Source organism: Furipterus horrens, unplaced genomic scaffold (assembly GCF_987537825.1).
Source record: "Furipterus horrens unplaced genomic scaffold, mFurHor1.1.pri manual_scaffold_3, whole genome shotgun sequence".
Lineage (NCBI taxonomy): Eukaryota > Metazoa > Chordata > Mammalia > Chiroptera > Furipteridae > Furipterus > Furipterus horrens.
In genome coordinates, this window is record NW_028327173.1 from 173,110,841 (window position 1) to 173,134,383 (window position 23,543).

At 43.4% G+C, this 23,543-nt stretch overlaps 1 protein-coding gene across 1 annotated transcript in view; it reads right to left on the reverse strand.

Annotated features, from left to right (window-relative positions):
• NID2 (nidogen 2) overlaps positions 1 to 23,543 on the reverse strand; it is a 62,634-nt gene that overhangs the window by 29,521 nt on the left and 9,570 nt on the right. The window contains exons 3-8 of the mRNA XM_090270880.1: positions 21,230 to 21,462; positions 15,601 to 15,758; positions 6,055 to 6,189; positions 5,393 to 5,638; positions 3,812 to 4,012; positions 2,239 to 2,469 (exon numbers count right to left, since the gene is read on the reverse strand). Coding sequence (XP_090127006.1) covers positions 2,239 to 2,469; positions 3,812 to 4,012; positions 5,393 to 5,638; positions 6,055 to 6,189; positions 15,601 to 15,758; positions 21,230 to 21,462 — 1,204 coding nt within the window. The remainder of the gene's footprint in view (positions 1 to 2,238; positions 2,470 to 3,811; positions 4,013 to 5,392; positions 5,639 to 6,054; positions 6,190 to 15,600; positions 15,759 to 21,229; positions 21,463 to 23,543) is intronic.

The following is a 23,543-nucleotide window of genomic DNA, read 5'->3' on the forward strand; positions in this document are numbered from 1 at the left end:
TTTGTTTTAGGCACTGGATTTTTGTCCCACCTTGATTTGATAAAATCCTTCTCATCTTTTAAGTTTTAGCTAAAATGTCACTTCCTTGGGGACATCTTCCCTGAACCTCCAGACTAGGCTCATAGCACCCCGTGCTTATCACAATTATAACAATTACTTGTTAGCATCATTCTCTATCCTAGCTTGGCCCCCCCTTTTCCCAGTTGTATCCCCAATACAGATCAGTGCTTATAATCATTGCTACAAACTAATCTCATGTATGATGCTCTATTCTTTTTTTTTTTAATGTGTTTTGTTGATTATAATATTACATTTGTGCCAATTTCCCTTCCCTCTGCTCCCCTCCACCCGGTGGCCCCCCTCCCTCCAGTTGTCCCCCCCTTTTAGATCATGTCCATTAGTTGTGCATACAGTTCTTCTCAACCTCTCTCTGTCTATTCCATTCCCTCCTACCATGATCCTTAATGCCTATATCATCTCCCTCCCTCTCCCCATTCCCCCTCCCTGTTGACCTCCCCCCAATATGTTCCCCGTAACTATAGTTCTTTTTCCAGTCTCGTTGCCTGTTTAGTTTGCCTTTGTTTCAATTCCCTAGCTTCTGTTGTTTCTTGTGATGCAGTTTTCATTTTAGATTTCATTGTCTTGATCCTCCTTTTTCTAAACCAGTCCCTTTAACATCTCATATAACAGTGGTTTGGATCTGATGAACTCTTTCAGTTTTATTTTGTCCTGGAAACACTTTCTCTGTCCTTCTATTCTGAATGACAATTTCGCTGGATAGAGTATTCGTGGTTGTAGGTTTTGGATTTTCATTACTTTGAATATTTCTTGCCAGTCCCTTCTTGCCTGCAGGGTCTCCCTTGAGAAGTCAGCTGATAGTCTAATTGGGACCCCTTTGTACATAATTCTTTTCTTCTCTCTTGCTGCTTTTAAGATTCTCTCTTTATCTTTAATTTTTGACATTTTGATTATAATGTGTCTTGGAGTGGTTCTCCCTGGGTCCAGTTTTTTTTGAACTCTCTGTGCTTCCTGGATCTGTAAGTCTATTTCCTTCCCCAAGTCTGGGAAGTTCTCCTTTATTATATTTTCACTCAATTTTTCAAGTTCTAGTTCATCTTCCTCGCTCTCTGGCAAACCAATGATTCTTATGTTGGGCCTTTTATAGCTGTCCCAGAGGTTTCTGATCCTCTCATCGTTGCTTCCCATTTCCTCTCGCTGCATTGGTTGACTGCTTGTTCCTTCTCCATATTCCAGTTTGTTGAAATGAACTCTGGATTTTATTTCCTCACCATCCGTCTCGTATGTGGTTTTGTTCCTTTCGTTGAGTGTTTTTCGCTTCTTTCTCATCTTTTTCCAAATCTTTTGTGAATTCTGTAAGCCACCTGATAACAATGGCCCAGAACTGATCATCTGACAGGTTTCTTATCTGTTCATCTGTCAGGTTCTCCATCTGTTGCCTGGTGAGCTGTGCCACCGGGATTTCTATAGTTGTCTGCCTCATTTTGACAGATGCGTTTTGTTTTCTTGGGCCGGCTGTAGGGGGCAGTGCCTGTGTACGCGTCACAATCCAGCGACCGGCGCGCGACCTATTTCGCGGCGCTGTGGCGCTTTCTTTGGGGGCGGGGGTCCAAGATGGATTCACACAGTTATTCCGCTAGGAGACCGGGATCCGTCCTCCCGCCCCCCTGGGCCTCACTGTTCAAGGCGATGTGGTGGCTGCTTTCCCCAGCGTTGGGGTCGCGACCTGCGGGGGGTTCGACTGCAGCCGGGGTTGTTCTCCCCGCCGCTGTCCCAGGTGCGACCGCAAACAGCTCCGCCCCCTTTCTCTCGTCCTACCTGCCCAAAGAGCGCCGCTGGTTTATAACTTCATATGTTGGGCTTCCGTGTAGTTTTATTTTCTGGAATTTCTAGTTATCCTTTGTTTTGAAGTAGTTGTATTCCTCTCTAGTTGTAGAGGGAGACCTAGCGCATCCGTCTAAGCCTCCATCTTGGCCGGAAGTCTGATGCTCTATTCTTGAGCTTGGTAAGGATACTGTTCTAAAAGTTCCATTTCTTCTGCCTCTGCCTCCACCTCAAGGACAGGACCCTGCTTTATTCATCTTTACACTCAGCACATAACAGAGAGCCTGGCACAGTAACCTTCAGTAACCTCTGCGAATCATTCTGAAGCTACTCAAAAAGGAATCAAGAAAGGTTGCATGTAATTTTGGCCAAGAACAACAAAAAAGGAAACTATACCTTCAACAGGGCCAATTTGATTGGCTACAGCAAATCTAAGCACTCTTTCTTCATCATCGTACAAGGCAAAGACCCGGTCCACGCTCAGCTGCTGGGTGACAGGGAGACCCACGGGGTTGGGGGCGTGCCTGCACACCTGGGAAGTGATGTTCTGGTAGATGTGGTAGGACAACATTTGGTTGATGGCACCAAAGGTAAGAGAGTAGTCTCTGGAACTTGTGGAAGTCACGGCTGCAACAGACACGTTACACAGGCAAGCTGGTAAATTTGAAAAATATTAAATACAGAGATTTTCACATAACATAAGTCCTTCCGCACATAGTTGTTCATCTAATCCCTGGAACATGTTCCCTTGTGAAGCTGCTGGTTTTACCTGGGAAACCTGCAAGGCAACCCCAAGAACCTGAGCTGACAAAAAGCCAAAGTGCTGAGAGGAGGCAGTCCAATCATTCCTGTCATTATGTGAAGAATAAATGCCAGCCGCACCGAGGGCTCTATATGCGCTGCCTTATCTATTCCTCACAACAGCCCGGGAGGTGAGCCCTGTGATCGTGGGCACAAAGCCTCACAGAGGTTAAGAAAGAGTCTAAGATGCAAGGCTGGTATGCAGTAGAGCTGGAATGGAACTCAAGTCGGCCTACCTCTACACCCCAAGATCTTAACCAGTCCATCCTCTACACCACACAGAGGTGATGGCTTCCCACACCCTGTGCTGAGTAAGTCTGAGGGTTCCAGGGAAAGGAATGGGTCATTTCTCTCAACCTGAGCCCGGAGTCGGAGCCAGGTCAGTTATCTGGCCGGCCGGCCGGCCACTCTCCTGCGTACAGTCCAGGTCCCAGCAGCCGTTCCCTTCCCTGCATCTCCTGCCCGCTTCCAGTGCTCACACAGCAGGAGACGCAAGGGCCAAGGGAAGGCACCGCTCAAAGTGAGCTGCTGTGCTGCTGGACAGCAGCCATGACTAAGGCACTCAGGTGGCGCTTTACAAACACATCGCGTATTTTACGCATCTCAGCCATAGAAGATGTTGCTCTTCTCACTCTAAAGATGAGACAAATAGGCTCTCAGATGAGTGACCTTTTACTGGCCTATTTTAAGCAGTAAATCCAGGACACAATTTTCTAACTTCTGACTCCAAACCTACCATTGCTTTTACAACATTGCAGCATCTCTTTCTGTGATTTTAGAGCAAACAGAAATAAGGCTGAAGGCTGAGTATAAATTCCAATAATTAATAGTTTGACATGGCCCAGAGAGCAGGATGGTTAAAAACTACATATAATTATAGCATCCCTACCCATACCCAAAGACAGCGTTGTAATTGATTACATTATTATTATTATTATTATTTGAAAGCATTGTGTGGGAACATTAAGATTCTTGTGTATAGCAGCTGGCACTCCCCTTGCTTACACTATATACTTAACAACAAAAATAATAAAAACTATACTGAGCTTATTTTATGTGCCACACACTAGTCTAAGGACATTCCATGTAGTAACATTTAATCCTCATAACCATCTTGGAAGATATATACTATTACCATTTTATAAATGTGAAGGCTGGTTACACATACCTGAGTCCGAGTAGTGATAAAGCTCCTTGTAGGGAGCCAGGTGGGCTGTGAAATTTGCTGGGATGTAAGGCACCTGGCCTTCAATGTTGGTCTTAATGTTCATATAGTTCTCCGGGTCAAGCCCCTCAGCAGTTTGAGTGATTCTAACCCTCTCCTTTCCTGGGTAGAAAGTAACTTCCACTTCCTGGACAAATGTAGCACCTGGAAGGGGGCGGGGGCATTCAGTAGAGGGATTAAAAGAGGTCTTGCATCTTCTAGTAATAATTACCTGTGCATATGTCCACCTCCCAGTTTCTCCGCTGATGGAGATGGTACCTAAGGAGATCATCTGAGAGCCAAGGCTAAGTGCTACCAGCTCTTGATTACATCAGTTCTCAAAATTTCTATTAAGAGTGTGGTTTTATCCTGCCACATCTCACACCATTTCTCTTTGCAGGAGCTTATTTTCTGTAAGAAATAAACTCCTGGGGACATCATTGACCTTACTCTTTCCAACAGTGCCAGAACTTAGCAAAAACAAACAAACAAACAAGAACAGGATACCATTACATCTCAATTTCAGGTAAATAATGAATGTATTTTTTGTATAAGCATGTCCCATATAATATGTGGGGCATGGATATACTAAATTATTCAAATTTTTCATTGTGTTTCTGAAATTCAAATGTAACTAGGTACACTTTATTTTATTTCTCTACTTGTGACTCAAGGTTTTATTCAAACCTTGATTAAGAGAAAGAGCTTACCACAGCTGGTGAGCTCTAGAGCTGCAGGTGGGCGAAGAACTTTTCTCTCAGCATTTTACGATAAATTTACTAGAAAACAATTACATTCAAGTGGGGAGGTGAGAAGCCAAAAATTATCCTCTACACTCTTGCTATCGAAGGGTGGTCTTTATACCAGCATGAGCATGTGCAAGGAGCTTGCTGAGAAAACAACCACAGACCCCACCCCAGGCTACTGAATGAGACTGCATTTTCTCAAGGATCCCAGGTGATCTGTGTGCTGGATAAAGTCTGACAAGCACCGGTCTCTGCTCTGAGAGGTCAGAGTGGTTGGGGTGGGAGAAGAGGAAAGGCACGCCCTTTTCCATGACTACAAGCATCTCCAGGTGCCCTATCCTTACCATTTGTGAATCCCAGTTGGACAGATGTGTGCATAACAACTCAAACAAAGTTTGCCAGACAAGCTTCAACAAATCGGGGTGAGAACACACAAATGCTCCAAATGGAATCATGCGATTCGTCAGGACAACTTGGAGGAAGCCACAGTGGACCAGGGTAGCTCAGTGCTCCAGCGGTTCCTTCCATCTCCTATTTATTCTGCCCACTAAAACACAAGGGCCTTTTGTGCCACTAAGAAACAAAGGAATTAGAGCAGGTGCCATTTAGAAGAAATCGCTGTCTTTTTCAAAAACAGTCCTGCAAGGCCAAACCATCCCCAACTACCTCCAGACAGAAAACCTTGCATCTGTGGCTCTGGACCACTGAAAAAGCAAATTCTCTTCCACTGAATAAAATTCCAAGGAGCAACGCTCCCAGACCAATGGTGACCGTTAGTCCTCTCAGAGGCTCTGCTCACCTGTGAAGCTGAAGCCGTTCTCCCAGCCTGGTTTCTCTAAAGCAAAGAGCCAGCCAAACAGGCCTCCAATTGGGATGAGGGGGAGAAGGGCCTGGGCTGCGGGCTGTGGGATGTGACTGATGGCCGTGTAGGCTCTGCCGTCGTTGCTTACAATGTAAGCATGCAGGTCCACGTCAGTGAAGGTCACAGGTGTATGGTCCACGCGGAGGTGGCCGCTCACTTTCCCATTGACTCGGTGAGGTGCCCCTGCAGAACAGCAAATCCAGTCAACCTTGACAATCGCCCATTGAAAAAATTAATTCCATTGCAACCCGCAAAATTCAGTCTTTAGCCATTTTCGCGAGTCCCTAACCAACCAGTTACCCGTCTAAGTATGCAATACACCTATCTTCAATCTCTTTTCTCCCATCCTCCCTCCCTTCCATCTACTTTGAGCTGGCAGAAAGGAGGAAACATTTCTGGTTAATCCTCAAAGTGGGAAATCAGCCCAAACATGTTCACTCCTCAAACTTTTATTGAGCACCTGCAAGTTGCTAGGGCTTTGATTCAAGTAGTGGGGACACAAGGTCTACAAGCAGAGCTCACAGTGGCAGCTAGAAAAAAAGCAAGCAGCAGAAATACATGCAGAGCAGCCCCCAGCCCCTCAAGCCAGTGCCCCTCACCTGCCGGCAGACAGTGCTTCCCGTTTCCGAAAAACCTGGACTGGCAGTGGCAGCAGAAGCCCGTGGCATAGTCAGTGCAGAAGGCGTGTTGGGAACATTGTCTGTGGTTGTGTTCACAGGTCTCCTTGTTGGAAGCTTTATGCATGAAGATCAGAAAGGAAAACAAATTCCCGTTAAAAAGGACTAAGCGATCCCAGCACCATCAATGCTGCCGGCTTCAGGCTTCATCATGGACACTGCATCTGCTCCATAAAATCAGTTAAGACTGTACAATAATACACACATGGGTTTTTGATGTTTAAGAGACAGGAATAACATGCGACCCAGGAGAATTAACTTGCTTGGTCCTCTGCAGCAAGAACAACTGCTAACTGCTCCCATCTGGTCTCACTGCCAGGTTGATGAACTAGGATGAGCTGCCCCACCCTGCTCTGAGTGCAGTAACATGAAGCCAGCCAGTGAGAACACGTCAGGCTGGCTGAACTGGACAAAACTGACATCTTGTGGGTCAAAATTGGCCAAAGATCAGCAATTTTGGTTCAACCTGATAGTAATGATCCCCTGAGAAGAAGACAAAAGAGAGAAACAAATGTCATTTTATGTCTAACCATTTATTCTTCTCTTCTTTTAGGTGACCCTGGACTTAAAGAGAATAACCTATAGCTTGTCTCACTACTCAGAAAATTTTTTTTTCTGAGAGAGAAGGGCCTTAAAGAACACTCCCCCCTCACCCCCTTTGAGGAAAGAGTGTAGGGAGACCATGGATGGGGAGGGGAAAAGACCAGGGAATGAATCCAGCTGCTTTTTGCTCTGTGCCTTTGCGAGGTTCTTTGTGGTGGATGTGGCACAAGCAGCATCCCCGTGCAGTAGTAAGAGCCTGGCCAGGCCATGGCTCTTCTAGGAAACCATAGTAGACCTGGCTAAAAGCAACGCTCCAGTTCCTTCCATCTCCACTTAGGCAAAAGGAAAAGAAAGGGGCCACTTGTGCTACCACCAAACAAAGGAACTGGAGCAGATGGCATTGATCATAAAGGAAATGGCCAAGTGGGTGGGATGTGGCTGGGGCAAGAGAGGGCTTTCTCCCGGACACTGGGGACAATGCCAACCCTAAGCATAGCCACCAGGAGGTGAAGGGCTGTGCACACCTCTGCTTCTGTATCCCCAGGAGCTGGAATTGGGTGTACACTCCAGAAGCACACTGACCGACGGGGATGGCCCAGAGTGCTAGTGCTAGACTCTGAGGCTGCTGTGAGGAGCCAGCTGCCAAGGAAGACAGGTACCCTATCTCAGGAAAAATTAGGTGGCAGCTAGTCTAGGTCTGAAAAGGAGGAAATGAGAGGGTAAAGAAGATAATGAAAAACCAATATTTACCCAGAAACAAAGAAACCAATAGGGGGAAGACGTACCACCGTATATGTCACATAAAGACTTGTACCAGCAACGAAAAACAAGGTTACCCTGAAATAGTGCTTAATATATGCTAGATAATAGCCTATGAACGTTAACTCTTCATTTCCATAGAGCTGAGGACCATTGTGACCCCTATTTTGTAGATGAACAGGCTGAGGTAGAGATTAAAGTGGCTTTTCTGAAGTCACCCAGACAGGGGGTGGCAGAATTAGGATTTGACCCAGGAAGTCTGGCTCCAGATTCTTCCCAGCCACCCTCCTTTACCCCTCCAGTGGAACCCAAGTTCATACATCATGAGAGCTAGGTTAAGGATCTGGTCAGGTATCTGGGGTTAATCAGCAGAGGCTTTCCAGCAAGGAAGATGTGAGTCATAAATCAGGCTTGATGGTAGAATATAGCAGAGATTATCCAGATGGATGTTAGAGCACTGGAGGAAAACACACAGGTAAGAAGGAGAGTAGCAACTGTAGTGTTAACACTTGGACAGTACAGAAGTGCCGCTTATGGATTCTTAAGAAAGCAGCAAGCTGAGGGGTTGGCAGGGCAGATCGTCTGGAATCAAGTGGAACATCTGACTGGGACCATAGTGAGAATGAAGTTGGTGACTCATGACTTGGTACAGGGCCTTGATGACAGAGCTGAGAAATTTGATAAACATAGAAAATGAGGCATAACCTTGAACATTTTTTAGAACAGAGAAGTGACAAAAATTCAAAACAGAATGGATAATGATAAATAGTATAGGAATCCTTTGTGAGGAATGATATCTATCACTGACTACCTTGGGTTTAAGAAGCAGGGGAGCAGTTTAAGTAAAAAGAAATGACTGTAACTTGGGTGTGTCAAAGACTCAGTTTTCTCCACCGCAAAGTCACAACTAAGAGCAAAGAAGCGGCACCTGAGGGACTGACACACTTGTGAGTGTCCTCACAGACTGGCTGCCCTCAGGACGCTCCCTCTAGAACACAAGGCAAGGGGGTGGGGGAGGGGCAGAGGGTCCCCAGCTCTGGAACTTGACTGCCACCATAGCTCAGGAGGCTCTGTGGAAACTAAGAAAATGTAGTATCTCTCTCAGTTTCCTCATCTCTAAAATCAGGATGGCATCCTCTTCTCATATCTCACTGTCAGAAATCCTGTTTTCTTCTTAATAACTTCTGAACATCAAAGTAAAAAAGCAATCTCATGCAGGTAAACTCCAGTAAAAATAAAATCAAACTCTAACATTGTTCTGCCCCAAATTAAAGAAATGAGGGATTTGTATATTGGGTTGGCCAGAAAGTACTTTTTTTTCCTTTTTTTTTTTTTCACATAAAATAAAAGACACATTTTAAATTTTCACCAATAACTTAATTGATTTGGATATTCTGAGGATGTCAGCTATCTCCTGCTATTGGCTTCTAGTGGGTAGAGGCCGGGGGTGCTGCTAAACACCTTCCAATGCACAAGACAGCCCCACAGCAAAGAATCATTTGGCCAGAACATCAATAGTACCAAGAAACTTCGCAAACCACTTTTGACACAGCATCTCCTCCATATACTGCACAAAATTTTTTTTTTTTTGCAGTTCAGTTGCATTTTAACCTTTCTTGAAATAATAAAGCTTAATATGACAAAAATGTTGCGTATTTTCTTCCATCTTCAGTATTAAAGTGTGCACAAAAATTCATCAATTTTGATAAGTTTTCTTTAAATGCATGCTGATATGACAGCTGTCACAATACAATCTAACAAAATTGTTTTAAATGACATTAAAGACAATTAAGCACTACTAGAGCTATTGTACAGAAAAAAACATAACAGACCTTTAGGCCAACACAATATATTCCCTCTATTACCTTGTGAAGACTTGTTCTCTAACCCCATTCCCATTCTAAGAGTGGATTATGAAACAGAGACATGAGATGGAGGAGGACTACAGATATGGAGAATTAGGTTAAGTTAACTAAAGAACTAGGTGTAAGCATGGTTTTTATATGGGTGAAAAGAGAGGCACGGTAAAGTAGCCTGCAACTTACAAATGCAATTGTGCAACAGTTGAAGCTGATTGGCATGTAGACTACATTTGTCTAATAGCAAAAAATAATGGCTAGTCTCCCATGGAAGGCTCTCATGAGACATACTATGGGTTAAATTAGTTATTGGTAAGCTGCTCTGGGGATCTTTATAATATAAACTGTTTTGTGTGTGTGTGTGTATGAGAGAGAGAGAGAGAGAGAGAGAGAGAGAGAGAGAGAGAGAGAGAGAGATTGCATTCTCAGGATGGAACTTAATGAGCCAAGTACACAAACTTAGCCTTCCAGCCCCAGGACAGCCACACCAGGCCATGATGACGGCTTCACACCTCATCAGAGGGAACACAAAGCTTCCTTTTGGGGCCCCTTTTCCATGCCTGCCTTCATGCACAAATGTGTTCTCTTAACACTTACAGTGTTGGCTTGTTAGGTGAAAAGTAAAGACTTCTTACAATTTCCTTTCATGCATTCAATAATTCAACATTTATTGAGCACTCACTATGGGCCTGGTGCTGGCCTAGGAATTAGGACTATAGCAGGGAACAAAAGACAACTTATTCTTGTCCTGAAGCTTACAATCTCCTAGGCAGGAGTCAATAGACAGGAAAATTATCTAGTACAGAGGACTATGTCAAGAGCTGTGCAGAAACTTAACTGAGGGAAGGACAAGAGGGGGAAGATGAACTTGCATGCTTCAGGCCTTGGGAGAAGGGGGCCTTTGGGCTGAGACCTGCGGAGGGGAGGACAGTGGAGGCAGGAACAACCTGTCTGTCAGGCGGGAGGGGCCTGCAGGAGGACAGAGAGAAGGCAGAGAGGTAACCCAGCAGTTCTCCGAGGACCTATAGGTACCTCAGGCATGAGCCAGTGCCGTGGTAGTAGGAAGTGCTGGAGGGAGGAGGAGAAGAAACGAGACCTGGAAAATTTCAATGTAGAGTTTATGGGGTTTGCTGATAGATGGGGTAGAGGGAGAGAGTGGGGAAGAGAAGAAAGTGGGGGGCAGGGAATGGGGGGAGGGAAGGATGAGAGGAGAGAGGGAAGAGAGAAGAATGAGAGACAGAAGAAGAGAGAGACAGAGAAAGGAGAGACAGTGGTGGCAGAGCGGGAAGACTGGGGAGGGAGAGGAGAGAAACAGGAGGCCATAGTGACATTCAAGTCTTGGGGTGGAGAACTGAAGTCTGGAGCTTCCACTTACTGAGACATGGAAGCTGTAGAGTAGCAGGTTTGTGAAAGATCAGTTGTAGCAACAGCTTCAAGGCAGAAAAATTCCAACCCAGCTCTGACAAGGACATATCCCCTCAGCTGGGAACTATTCAACCACATCAGAGGGAGCCCCACATTCTTCTCCTGTGGATTCTGCATTGCATCAGATTCCCAGAGTACACTTCAGGCCTACCAACTCAGACTTTATGGGTGGATCCCAGGGTTCTGCACCTTAGCCATTCCCTACTGATGACAGTGTTCGGGATGTTTGCAAACTTTCCATTTCTGAGCTAGAGAATGCTCATTAATGTAGTTAATGGATTTCATCTGACCAATTAGCAGCTCCTGGGGTGCATGGAATTTCAGGGAATGCTCTCCCATTGATACCTGGCCAGCTGAGAAGGGGATCTCAGTGTGTATGGCCCACATAGGCCCAGAGGCACAAGCAAGTAACATGAAGACCCTTTAGTGAGGTAACCAAGGGGTCTAGAGGTCAGGTGCCTTTCCTGACAAAGGAGGAGAGCTGGACCTAGAAACGTGATCCCGCATGTGTGTGGCTCTCCATCCAGGGCAAGAACTTCTGGCCAATGTGACTTCTCAACTTTCTATGGGAATCACAGGTAGTTTAGAAGATGCTGAACTACTTGAAGGTGTGACATCCGTGTCTTGATCCCAGCTGGATGAGTTGCAGTGGGCAACTCCAAAAGCAAAGTGGCATATTTTTTTCTTTTTCAGTGGTTATTTATATCATAGTTTTGAATGTGTCTTCACACACTTCTTCCTATTCTGGTAAGGACATATTATTGCCACTTTACAGAGAAGAAAACTGAGGTCCATAGAGATGATGTGATCTTCTGGCTCTGAGCCCCACGCTCTTTCTGTTACGCTAGTAGGACTCAAGTGTGGTGGGCCTCAGAATCCCCAGAGAACCTGGTTTAAATACGCAGATTCTGGTTCAGAAGCTAGAGGCCTGGTGTGGAAATCAGCATTTTCAACAAGGGCCCCTGTTGAATCAGATGCAAGTGGACTAGAGCCCACACTTTGAGAAATAGTTTTTATTCCACAGCTTCCTCCCTGCTGAACTTACAGGGCAGGCTGTCTTCCAAATCCTCTGGTGACTGCACTTTCTGCCCGGGAGCTCCTGTCATGGAGTCAAAATGACAGGTCTTCCTGCATCTCAGGACAGCGGGAGGGCGGAGGCTGGCTAGGTTTGAATGAACTCAGTCTGCAAAGGCTTTGTTAACTGAGGGTAGGCAATTGCTCAAGGAATCTTAAGAGGATTTTAAAATCTTATTTCTTTTTTTCCTTGGAATGCTTTTTTACTCTTCACATATTCTTAATAGGAAAAAAATAGAGCGAAGATACATAAAAGGAAAAAGAAAAGCAAAGGCACTGCCAAAGTACTTGACACTTGTCCTTAATTGGGAACTTTTTCACAAAAATGGAAAACCTCCTTTGCATTTGCTCTGATGCATCCTTCAATCTTCATTTTACCAGAAACGCCAAAGCACTTGTCTTCAGCCCTGGGCCTCCTTTTCTCAGGGCTCCGGCCCAGCCATGTGGGAGGCGGGTAGGCTCCAAGGCACAGACCGAGCTGTTGTGTGATATAAGGGGGACAGAGGGCTTCCTGCGTGCAGGGCTGCCCCAGGCAGCTGGAGCTCTTCTGCTACCTCCAGAAAAAGGGCCCGCATTTCCACTGCAGGACAGATTTTGCCAAGTTTCCCCGCCTCCCAGAATGATAGACTAATAAGAAAAACCATATCCAAATGTATAACAAAAAACAGTGGTATGCTTTTTCCTCCATTTTACATGTTTTTTTCAGTGACTTAAAACTACTTTTTTCTTTCTTGTTTTAATTGTCGTTCTATTACAGTTGTCCCATTGCCCCCGCCCCCGTGCTCTCCCTTCCCCACCCACCCCAGCCCCTCTCCCACAGTCACTCTGCACCCTGTTGCCCCTGTCCAAGGGTCACTTATACTAGTTCCTTGATTAAACCCTTCCCCCTCTATTTTTGATGTGTGTGTGGGCTGCGCAGCAATGCTGGCTGGCCAGACAGTTACTAGGACCCCGGTTGGGGCATGGGGCTTTATAGCCACCGTCATGGCACCAGCAGGCTCACCCATGCAGGTTCTCACAGGTATGGGGGGCCCTCCTGTTCACAGACCTACAGCAACCTAGAGGTGCACCCAGAAGGCTGGACTGGGCAGCGCAGCCTGCTCCAATTTGCTCCAGGGTAGAAGCTGCATAAGCAGCCTCCCTGCAGCCTTCCCCAAGGCCACAGGTGCAGCTGGACTGGAAGCCACAGGGCAAACTGTTCCCACCTGGGCCTTCCCAGCATAGCCACCATCTAAGGAGAAACACGACGGTCCCCACAAAGCAGCACGAATGCCTGAGCTTTCTGAAAGCCAGGTGTCCCTTCTCCTTTCTAATTTATCATGCAGACTGAGGTTAAATCCTCATAGTACCACCTCAGCAGATTTAAGAGTATCTAAGACCTCTGTCATTGCAGTTCCCAACATACAGGCCGTCCCTGTCCTCATTAGCTGCAGCCCTCCCTGGCAGCTCCTCTCTCACGCCCATCCCATCGACTCACTCACTTTCTCCGCGTTCACCTCTACACCTCCATTTTTTCTAAATGTCTCAGTGTATTAACCAGGTTTTCATATGTGTCTTGCCATTTCCAAGATGTCAGTAGCAGACTCTGTCCAGCAGCTGATAAATATCATAGTTCATGCCCCAGAAGGTTACGGCTGCGCCTCTCCAAACCTCCTCCCCTGTGCCTCCAGCAATCTCAGCCTCTCACGGCTCAAAGTAGGAGGTGCAGCCCCTTCCTCTTCACTCTTCAAGAAATCCAACCTCTTCCCAGGGCAGGAAATCACAACTGAAGACACCATTTAGAAATACATCTTTCCCTCAAAATTCCTTTGCTAAAAATCTTTGATACTCAGCTTTAAATTTTCTTTAGATTTATGCAACTTATCCTGAAAAGTCAGGAAATCGTCAAGAAGGACTGAAGGTACTGAAGCCTTCCAATAAAATTACCATCTCCAACTTGATAGAAATGTAGCCCTTAGGTATAAACTAAGGCCCAACCACTTAATAAGCCCATAGTTTATTCTCTGCTCACTGCCCCCCTCTCATGCCCACTGCTGTGCTTTCTATAATTAGTAATAGCAGCCACCATTTATGAAAAACCAACTAGTACAGACACTAATCGAAGAACATCGTTATCTCATTTAACCCTCTTAACAAATTTAGGAGCAAACAGAGGCTTGGAGGTTACATAAATTGCCAGCAAGAAGTGTGGCAGCCAGGATTCAACCTAAGTGTACCACCAACACTCACCCCCTAATCATTACACAATGTCACTTTAGTCACAAAATAGTTTCTTCCCTCCTGAAATAAGCACTTCTCCAAGCAAATTCAATACCACAGCAGAGGAACCCAGAAGACCCTCTTTTTTTTTTTTTTTTTAATCACAAAAAGGGTATTTTTATCACAAAAGTGAAGAGAAACAGAAAAAGTGGGGGTAAAAAAAAGGGAGGGATATCCTGAAGAATGCCTTCACCTCTGACCCCTTTCCTCCTAGTAGGGGTCAGATGAGCAGGCCCTGGAACAAAGGGAATGACTCTGTGGTCAGTTTCCCATTCGCGTGTTTACATCCCTGCCTGGGAAGAAAGCTGACATGACAAGTCTCAACTAGGACGAGAAGGCGACATGGGTTCCATGTCTGTATTAATGAACCGCTGCCTCCTCTTGTCATTTCTCTCCTGGCCCGTCACTCTGGCCAGTGAGTCATGAAATGAGGACAAGGCTCCAGGGAGGTGAATACCGCAGCTGTGCAGCCATGAACCAGAAATGACAAGTCACAGGTGGTTAGCAATTTTCCTTCCCTGCGGGTCTTCTCTCCCATACACCACCAAGTAGCTCCAGCCAAGGGGAGCACAAGAGTTGTCCCATAACAGAGTAAGAGATTGGAATGTTCACCACTTAAAACTAAAGTCTTCTGCCCTCCATCACTGTAATGCACATGAAGCCCCAGAATGTTTTACCTTTGCTGAACTTTCAAACTGAAATACTTCATTACACTTGAGAGCGTAGCTGGCACAAGCGAGCCAGTCCTTCCCCACTCACTTCATGAGGCCCGTTTTTTAAAAACATTATTAATCGTCAAGAGATTCCAAACAGAACTTGTCTGCCAAGATGTATTTGGCAAAGGAAAGATATTCTATCTCCCAAAACATGCATTTAAAAATCAGTTCCAATCTTCCTTTTGCTAAATTTTCCACATACTCGCTTGAGAGAAAAATCGTGACTCCCTGCAAAACCAGCTTTTTAAAAATGGAATCTTAGCACCCAGTTCTGTAACCCACTTACCCCCTCTGTTGGAACTGCTGTCATCTCCCACCCCTTCCACGTGCCACCCATGATGCCGTGGTGCTGTGTGACCTGGCATGGCATAATTGGGCAGAACTACCTCTTGTTCAGGATGGGCTGGAGGAACATCCCTTTCTGAAGGCAATGCCCCTCTGTTTGGGTCAAGCCAGATACTTCTGTTTTCAAGGTAGAGAGGTGGGGCTACCTGCGAAGGATTCGATGAATTTCCTTCTATCTCTGATGGAGCTGGGCCCCTGGCCTCTGGCTATTTAGAAGATTCAACTGGGCCTCTTATATCTGGGATATCTATCTCCTTCACATGCCTCCCCTCCTTGGCTTGAGGGTCTAAGGTGGTGGATTATCTTTCAGGGTAGAATGGCATATTTCTAGGTGTTGATTGCCAAGGGGAGGCCTTGAATCAGCTTTGAGTGGAAAGAAACAATGATACCACTGTTGGCTTTCAATACCTCCTCTGGTTCACTTGGAGAATATTCACCTTCCTCCTCGTTCTCACCATAATAATCCAAATCGTCCTCACTGTACTTGCCTTCCAGGGCTGAAGCATGGCTGAAGGGATGTTCCAGGGACGCTAAAGAGCGGGCATTGGAAAGGACTCCTCCAACTGTTGCTGGTCTGACATTGTCCAAAGGGGAGGTGCTGCCGATATGAAAAGCCCACACTCCAGGAATCCCCAGGTTGCTGTGTCTAAATAAAAAGGAACAGTGCATTGTAATAAAAACGGTCATTCACCCACCTTCCTACAAAAGTGAGCAATTTATTTTAAAACTAAAAGACCATCAAGATCAGATTCAGAGTTTTCAGTGGTACAGAAAAACCAAATAAAATGAGACTTATACGTTAACTAAAAGGACTATACTGAAATTTTGATATAAACAACCTCTTATTTTGTATTCACTTTCAAAGGCTTTCACAGAATGCTAGACTCTCAAGTTATCATCTGCTCTATAACCCACATTTTATCTAAAATGTAGCTGATTGAAAACAAAGAGGGAATGCGGGAATATTTTATCTTTTTTTCTACTTTTAAGAAAACGTGTGCTGAAAAAATTTTGCCAAACACTTAAAGGATAATGACAACTACATGCTTTTAAGAGTTAGTTATGTGCCAAGTGCTTAACATTCTTCAATATAATCTGCAAGGCAGGGGCAGTTAGTATGCCCAGTTTTACAAAGCAGAAAATATGTTTCCAGGGCTAACTAATCTTAATGATTGACAGAGCTTGGATTCAACACTAGCACCAAAACCCATGCTCTGTACTTGGGCTTTACATTATTATCAAATAATTATTTTATGTCCAAAAAACCAATACACCATAATCAATCAGCATCTGAATTATCATTACTCAACAGAATGTTAAAGACATTTCAGTGTTTAGTCATGTGGATTAACTAATTCACAGAATGGTGAGACAATGTAAAAAAATTTTTTAAAGAAATACAAGTGCACAAGTCTAAAATGTTCAGCAAACGCAGAACAAAGGTAAGGGGGAAATAAGAAAGTAGTTTAATGAAAATGCCATAGGTAATAAGTAAGAAGTACTCAGAAATATCTGGAAATAAAGAGCTCACTCCATAGAAAAGAACATGGGCTATTCGGTCTCCCAAATATCCCAATGATCATTTATTTTAGAGCCAATGATACATTCTGAAGAGAACAACTACATATACGATTTCTAAAAATAAAAATAAGGAAAAACTCGAACAAACAAAGGTCTGGCTAGCTTGAATACACCAGTTAGTGTATTCCTCTGGTGTACACACAAAATACCAGTCTCAGAGTTTCCCATGTTATGGGATTTCCTCAGAAGTCAGTCAATGAGGAATAAGGGTTAATAAACTAATAAGTCAGTAAGGAATTCATTGACTCATAGAATGAGAAGAGAACTTCACTCACTGGGTAGGTGCTCAACATATTCATATGGATTTCTATAATAATATTTTCATATAATTCTGAGAATGAATTTTTCTCTCTCTCTCTTTCTCTCTCTCTCTCTCTCTCTCTGTGTGTCTCTATCTCTCCTGTGTGTGTATGTGTGTGTGTGTGTGTGTTATTGTCATTGTGGTGGTTGCTGCTGCTGCTATCATACTTAACTTAGGCAAACAGGAATATAGAAAGTAAAACTGTGATTCTTTATGCAATATACTATGATTGTTGGTAAGTTCTGAGAATTAATGTTCGTGTTTCTTGGCAAGCAAATAAGGAACAGTGAAGAAGATAAGAGAGAACCCTGAAGATCGGAGGATACTGAGTTTATTATCATATCAGAGGTGTTGCAGCTGTGAAATTTCTTCTTACTGTTAGAAACAAAAACTACAAAAGCTTCAAAGAGTGGAGATATAGAAATTATGGGAGATGAAAGCTAAATAAAGTCACCTCCTAATTAAATATAAATCACTGTCTTGGCTCTCATCATTGTGCCTGATGGGAAAGTAACCCATTTGAGTTTATCCTAAAGTCCAAGGTCATTTGGAAAGCTTAGTGATAGAAAGAATTTATTTCCTCAAAAGGAGAAAATAATCTCAAAAATGCAAATACATGCATTCATATTTACATTTTCAGAAGATTTAAGACAATCACGCTATGAATTATATAATTTATTACCTTTGAGCTTATAATGATGAAACAAGTTTGAGGAAGACAAGATTCCACTGACTAGGAAAGCATCTTAATTCTTTAGAGATGTATGCTGAAGTATTTAGGAGTGAACAGCATGATGTGTGTGAGTTACTTAAAATACTTAAGCAAAAAAGAAAAAAACTGAGGAATATGGCAAAATGTCAACAACATGAATCTAGATTACAAACATTTGGGTGTTCATTTAGCTACTCTCTATATTTTTCTATATTTTTGAACATTTAAATAATGAAATGTAAAATAGAAGATTTAATTGAGGAACATTTCTATAATTTGGAGGTAGAGAAAGCCTTTCTGAGAATAATACCAAGACCTGAAATCAAAAAGGAAAAGACCAATAACTTTGACAACTCTCAACTTATAACTTCTAGGTCATGAGTTACTTTAAAAATAAACAAGTGGATCAAAATATTCACAGAATATACAAGGACGAAGATCTTTACCATATTTTTCTTATTTATAGGAGTTCTTTGTAAATACTCCAACAGAAAATAGCAAAGGATATGAACAGGTAAGTCACCAAAAAAAAAAAAAAAAAAAAAAAAAAAAAGGTTATTAACCATATGAAAAGATATTGAGATTTAGTAATAATCGAAGAAATTAGAGTAAAAATACAAACATTTTATATCTATCAGGCTCACAAATATTACAAAAGATGGAAGCTTGTAGGGAACAAACACTCAATCGCTACCCTTCATTACCAGTGAAGATACAAGTTGATGCAAAGTTTCTCAAGGGCAATTTGTTAACACACATCAAAATGTTAAGCTTAATACATCCTTTCTCAGCAACTCTACTTTTAAGAGAAATGTGAATCTGAGCAATGTACAGGGTAAGGCAAAAGCAGGTTTACAGTTGCTCATATGGAAAATAATACAATAATTAATAAATAACAACACAAAAATAAATAAACTCTGTGCTTCACGCACTCACAACTGTAAATCTACTTTTGCCCCACTCTGTATATTATGGTGTTAACTGCAATGATATTTATACAAGGAAAAACCAGAAACAGATTAAATGTTCATTGATAAGTTATTATCTTAATAATATAGGATATATATTGCCATGTTTTATAGACTTAAAATGATAATATAAACAAATATTGTTCTGAAAGAGGCTTATAAGATGGTGATGAATAAGGAAATGCCACATGTGTAGTCACCCTGGCTGGTTTGGCTCAGTGGATTGAGCGTCGGCCTGCGAGCTAAGTGTCGCTGGTTCGATCTTCCAGTCAGGGCACATCAGAGAAGGAAAACTCTGACTCCAAAAAACCTCCGCTGCCTTGCGGCATACCTCTTCAGGGGAAAGGCTAAGGGAGTAAACCCCGACAGAAAATCCGGAGCCGGAGTCCCTAAGGCGGTTTGACGTTGTAGTCAACACCGGCAACTCCTGCGGCGCACCTGAAGCCAAGCTGTATTGACTCCGTCTTTCCCTTGGACCCTTCAGCTGCGAAGAGAGGGGGGGTCTGCTGCATGGGCAACAGCAGACCCTCCATATCACCCTGCCCAGGCTCTGTAGCTTCAGCTTCACTGGAGAGGACACTCCAGCGTCATCACAAGATGTCGATGCAACACGGGAGGAGACAGATACCGTGTCACTCCCGAGTTGGACTGCACAGCCATTCTTGGCGGTGCAGATAGACTCTTAAGAAGCTACATCATCGTCTCTGGAGACGGATGGCTGCCGATATACATGTGTAGCAAAAGAACCATTTTGGCTTTGAAAATTTTTTTGCATATACCTAAAATTCTAGGACTAGCAACACTAGCTATCACCTGAAGTAGTGATACTGGTTTTACCTTTATTTCACATTATTGTGCACTGTTTGTCATTTATTTTATTTTTCTATAGTAAGCATGGGTTACACTTAAAGAAAAATCCCTCTGTTAATCATCTGGCCCCACAACTATTTTGGTCTCACCAAGCAACTCAGAGGTTTCTGGGAAGCATCAAAGATAAAAATGAGGGAAGGCGTGAAAGGAGGGTGTGTGTGTGTGTGTGTGTGTGTGTGTGTGTGTGTGTGCGTGTTCTGAGGGGCCTTTGTGATTGTGGCGGGAAAGCACAACTGCTCTTCCTATAGGCTTCTTGGCCCCACCACCTCCTGTGCCTTGTGTACATGTTAGCACTTATTCTAATGCCCTGGAATTGTTGATCTGTTTGTCTGTCAGCCCTACTAGAGGGTAAGTTGCTACTGCAGGGCCTGTGCCTCAGACATTTTTGTCTTTCAAGTGCTTGGCCCCCTGTGAGCTTTCCATAATATCTGAGGAGCAGAGACTCTGTGGCCTCCAGGGTCAAAGAGTCGGGTGGAACCCAGGGAGAAAAGGCAAGGAGCGAAGTTTTCTCCAGAGTCTTGACTAAAAAGCAGCCTAGATGGAGACCTAAAATTGCCCAGCGTGGATCTTAAGAATGGAAAAGAAAACCAGGATTTAGCATAAAATAAGTAGTTCAGAGCTCCAGGCTTGTGCTTGAATTTTGGCTTTGCCACTTAATAACAGATTACAGGCAATGTAACTTTCCTAAGCTTATTTGTCAAATTGGGAAAAGAGTATAACTTACTTCCTAGGATTCTTGTGAATTTTAATTAAGATAACTTCTAGAAAGTGCTTAGCACAAAGTCTGGCAAACAGTAAGCTCCCAATAAATGTTAGCTCGAGTAACACATTTGGTTGTAGGACCCACCCTTTAGTTGCTGAACAAAGCAGGTGGCGTGCAAGGGTGTAACGTGTTCCCATACCCAGGAATAATGGAGGGAAACTGAGAGGCAGGAAGGGAAGCTAAGTAGCCATATGTGTTCTGTCTAGCTTCCAGATCAGTAATTAAGAAAGGAATAAAAACAAGGCTATTTCTTTAAAGCCCTGAAATTAGTAAGCGTCAGTAGGCGCGAATCCCTACAGTGGCTTGATGTGGCAAGTGAAAGGGTTTAGGATTACAGGAACAGAGTGAGATGCAGGCGGTACTGAGGGACGCATTCGGTAGCTCCTGGCCACCTCATGGAAAACCAATCAGTACGATTGCAGGTAATAAAGCCATAGAGAAATCCTGAGACTTCTACAAATCTACCTGTCTGTTTATTTGTTTCCCAAATTACATAACTTTTACTTCAGCTTTTAAAATATTATTTGTCCAAGAAACTAAAATCACATCTCCTTCTGTGAAATAATTAACCTGAAAAACTTCAGTCTGGGCAGTTATATTACTGGGTATTTTTATGTGGTTCTAAGAGCAATGTTTTCCATAGCAAGCCTCAGTGGCTCGCAAACACACACCAACACACATACATACACACAGTTCTGTTTCACGTATCTTTAGCCAATCAGGCAAGAAAAATAAAGGACATTTTATGTTTGGTGAACTTGCTCCTCTCAGTGTCTAGTCTAGTCCTGGTTGTGACCTGAGGCTTTACTTAGAAACCACCAGGATATTATCTCATGGCCTTATGGCTACTCAAGTTTGGACAGCTCCTAAGTGTCCATACATTCTAACAGGAAAGGGCTTAGGTAGGCCCTATGGTACTTACTGGTAGAGATTTTTCACAGATTGTTCAGTGCTAGTTAAGCTGAAATATGCTCCCTCTCTCTTTGGGTCATCAGTGTCCCCTTGGCAGAAGCCCACACGGGCTGGAAGCTTGAGCTGGACATTATAGGCCTCTTTGGGGCGGGTTCCAAAGAACTGAAGGCCATTGGCAGGATAAAGGAAGAGGGCGTAGGTGTCAGACTCATCAGATGCCAAAACTGCCTGGAAAGTATTCAACTGTAAAAAAAAGGGGGGGAAATATTCTTAATAAAACAAACAAACAAAAAGACAATGCAAGCAAAGCATCATAAAGTACAAAGGGTTTTCCTTCTTCTTAGGATTTCTCCAAATTGTTTTTATATATACTATTCCTTTAAACTTCCTCTTCAAGTTACAATATAATTTTATAGCTATGTTATTATACTCATCTTTTATCAATTTAGATTAATAGTTGAAATATGCATAGGTTAAAACACAAGTTAAAAAAATAATACCTTTTAAGGTTTCAAACTTCTCCCCCAACCTCTTTCATAGCTGAGAGCAAGTAGCAAACTGACCTTGTCCATCCTTACCGCTACTGCCCTAGTTTACTGCCCTGGGCACTCATCTGGATCATTCATTCATTCGCCTGCTCACTGAATGCCCATTGTGGGCAGGTACCATGTTAGGTGCTGGCCAATCAAAAGGCCTCCATATTGTTCTCACAGCCTCACTCTGTTTTCTCTTCCATCAATCTTTTCACACCGGCACCAGAGTTTTAGATGAGGAAACAGAAACACAAGGGCTAACCAATGTGCCTAAGGTCAGGTAGCTAGGTCACGGTGGTAGGCCAGCCAGGTCAGTGTCCACGTCCTGTACCACTAGGCCACTCTAACTACTCCTTCGCATGTCATTCAAGGTGATGTGGAACCTGCCCTGAACTCTCTGTCCAGGTTCAGATCCGCTGTGTCTCCATCAGACTTTGGAACATTCCCTGCTTGTCCTGTGTACTCTGATGCTTCTGTACTTTTGCTTGTGTTTCCCTGTGCCTAAAACCCTCCCAACCTTCTAATGCTGCCCCACTGAGTGACTCCACATAGACTTATTTCTGTCCTCTGACCCTCCAAAACACCACTGTGAGTGTTTCTAGTTAGCATTCACCTCATTTTGCCTGGTTAGTCATTTATGTGTTTATCAATTCCATTTACTGATTTATTTTTACAGTAATTCAAACAACCAAGTGCCTGTTAAGCACCAGACATTATGCTTGGTGCTGAAGAAGCAAAGAAGCTTGTATTGAGGACGATCTCACAGCTTAGGAGAGGGAAACAGCCACGGCTGGGACTCTAGGACAGTTACTGAAAGCAGGAGTACAGGCTACAGAGAAGGGCTCATGCCCAAGACCTCGCCTTGGGGTAGGGGTAGGGGTAGCAAGGCCCTAGGAACATTAATAAACACGGCAGGAGCCAAAGCAGACCAGAAAGAGAGACCAGGAACTGAATCAGCCACAAACTCAACATCCAAGAAGTTCCCTATAGAATCACTCCTTAAAGTTCAATTTACTCTCATATTTTCAATAAGACTTTTTTTTTTTTTACCTTTTTCTACATCCAGCTATCTCCTTCCACCCCACCAAAATGACCTGGTAATGGTGCTTGTTTATCTTAAAAAGATGCTATGTCTAGAACTCTGAGAAAACCTCTCTCGCTAAATCCTACTTCTTTTACAATTTAGTGGGGAACTTCTCAATTTATAAATACCACTGCTTTTTAAATAATGTGACTTATAGAAACATTATCTACTGAAAGGTAGTGTTATTGCCCCATCTTGCTAGACTGTCAACACTGGGCACAGAGAACATCACAGGTTACTAAATAAAACAAAAAACAAGAGGGATGTGCCCTGCATTTTGTTCTGTCCTGGGTCCTTCCCCATAGTGTTCAAGGTCTCTCCTAATTTTAATTCTTCCTGTAAATGTTTAATTTCAAAGTATAGTTTTGAGGTTTTGCTTATAAGACAAAGACACACAGGTTTTTAAATGCTTTTCAAGAAAAAACAAAATAATACACAACCTTTCTTTCAGTACCTAACACTGAAAAGGTCACCTTGCTTGGCTTTGCTCTTTGCTTTTCTTTATTTAAGCCCGCAACCTGATAGAGTTAAAGGGAGGGGGGGGCTAGTATATTTGTTATTGTTGTAGTTGTTAATTGTTTCATCAGCAAAGCTTGAGTTTTTCTACAACAAAAGAGGCAAAACATGTTTTCTAGAATTTCTCAAAACTGGGAAGCCTGAACTTCTGTCAAATATAAACAAAGGCTGTTCTGTAACATGTCTATACA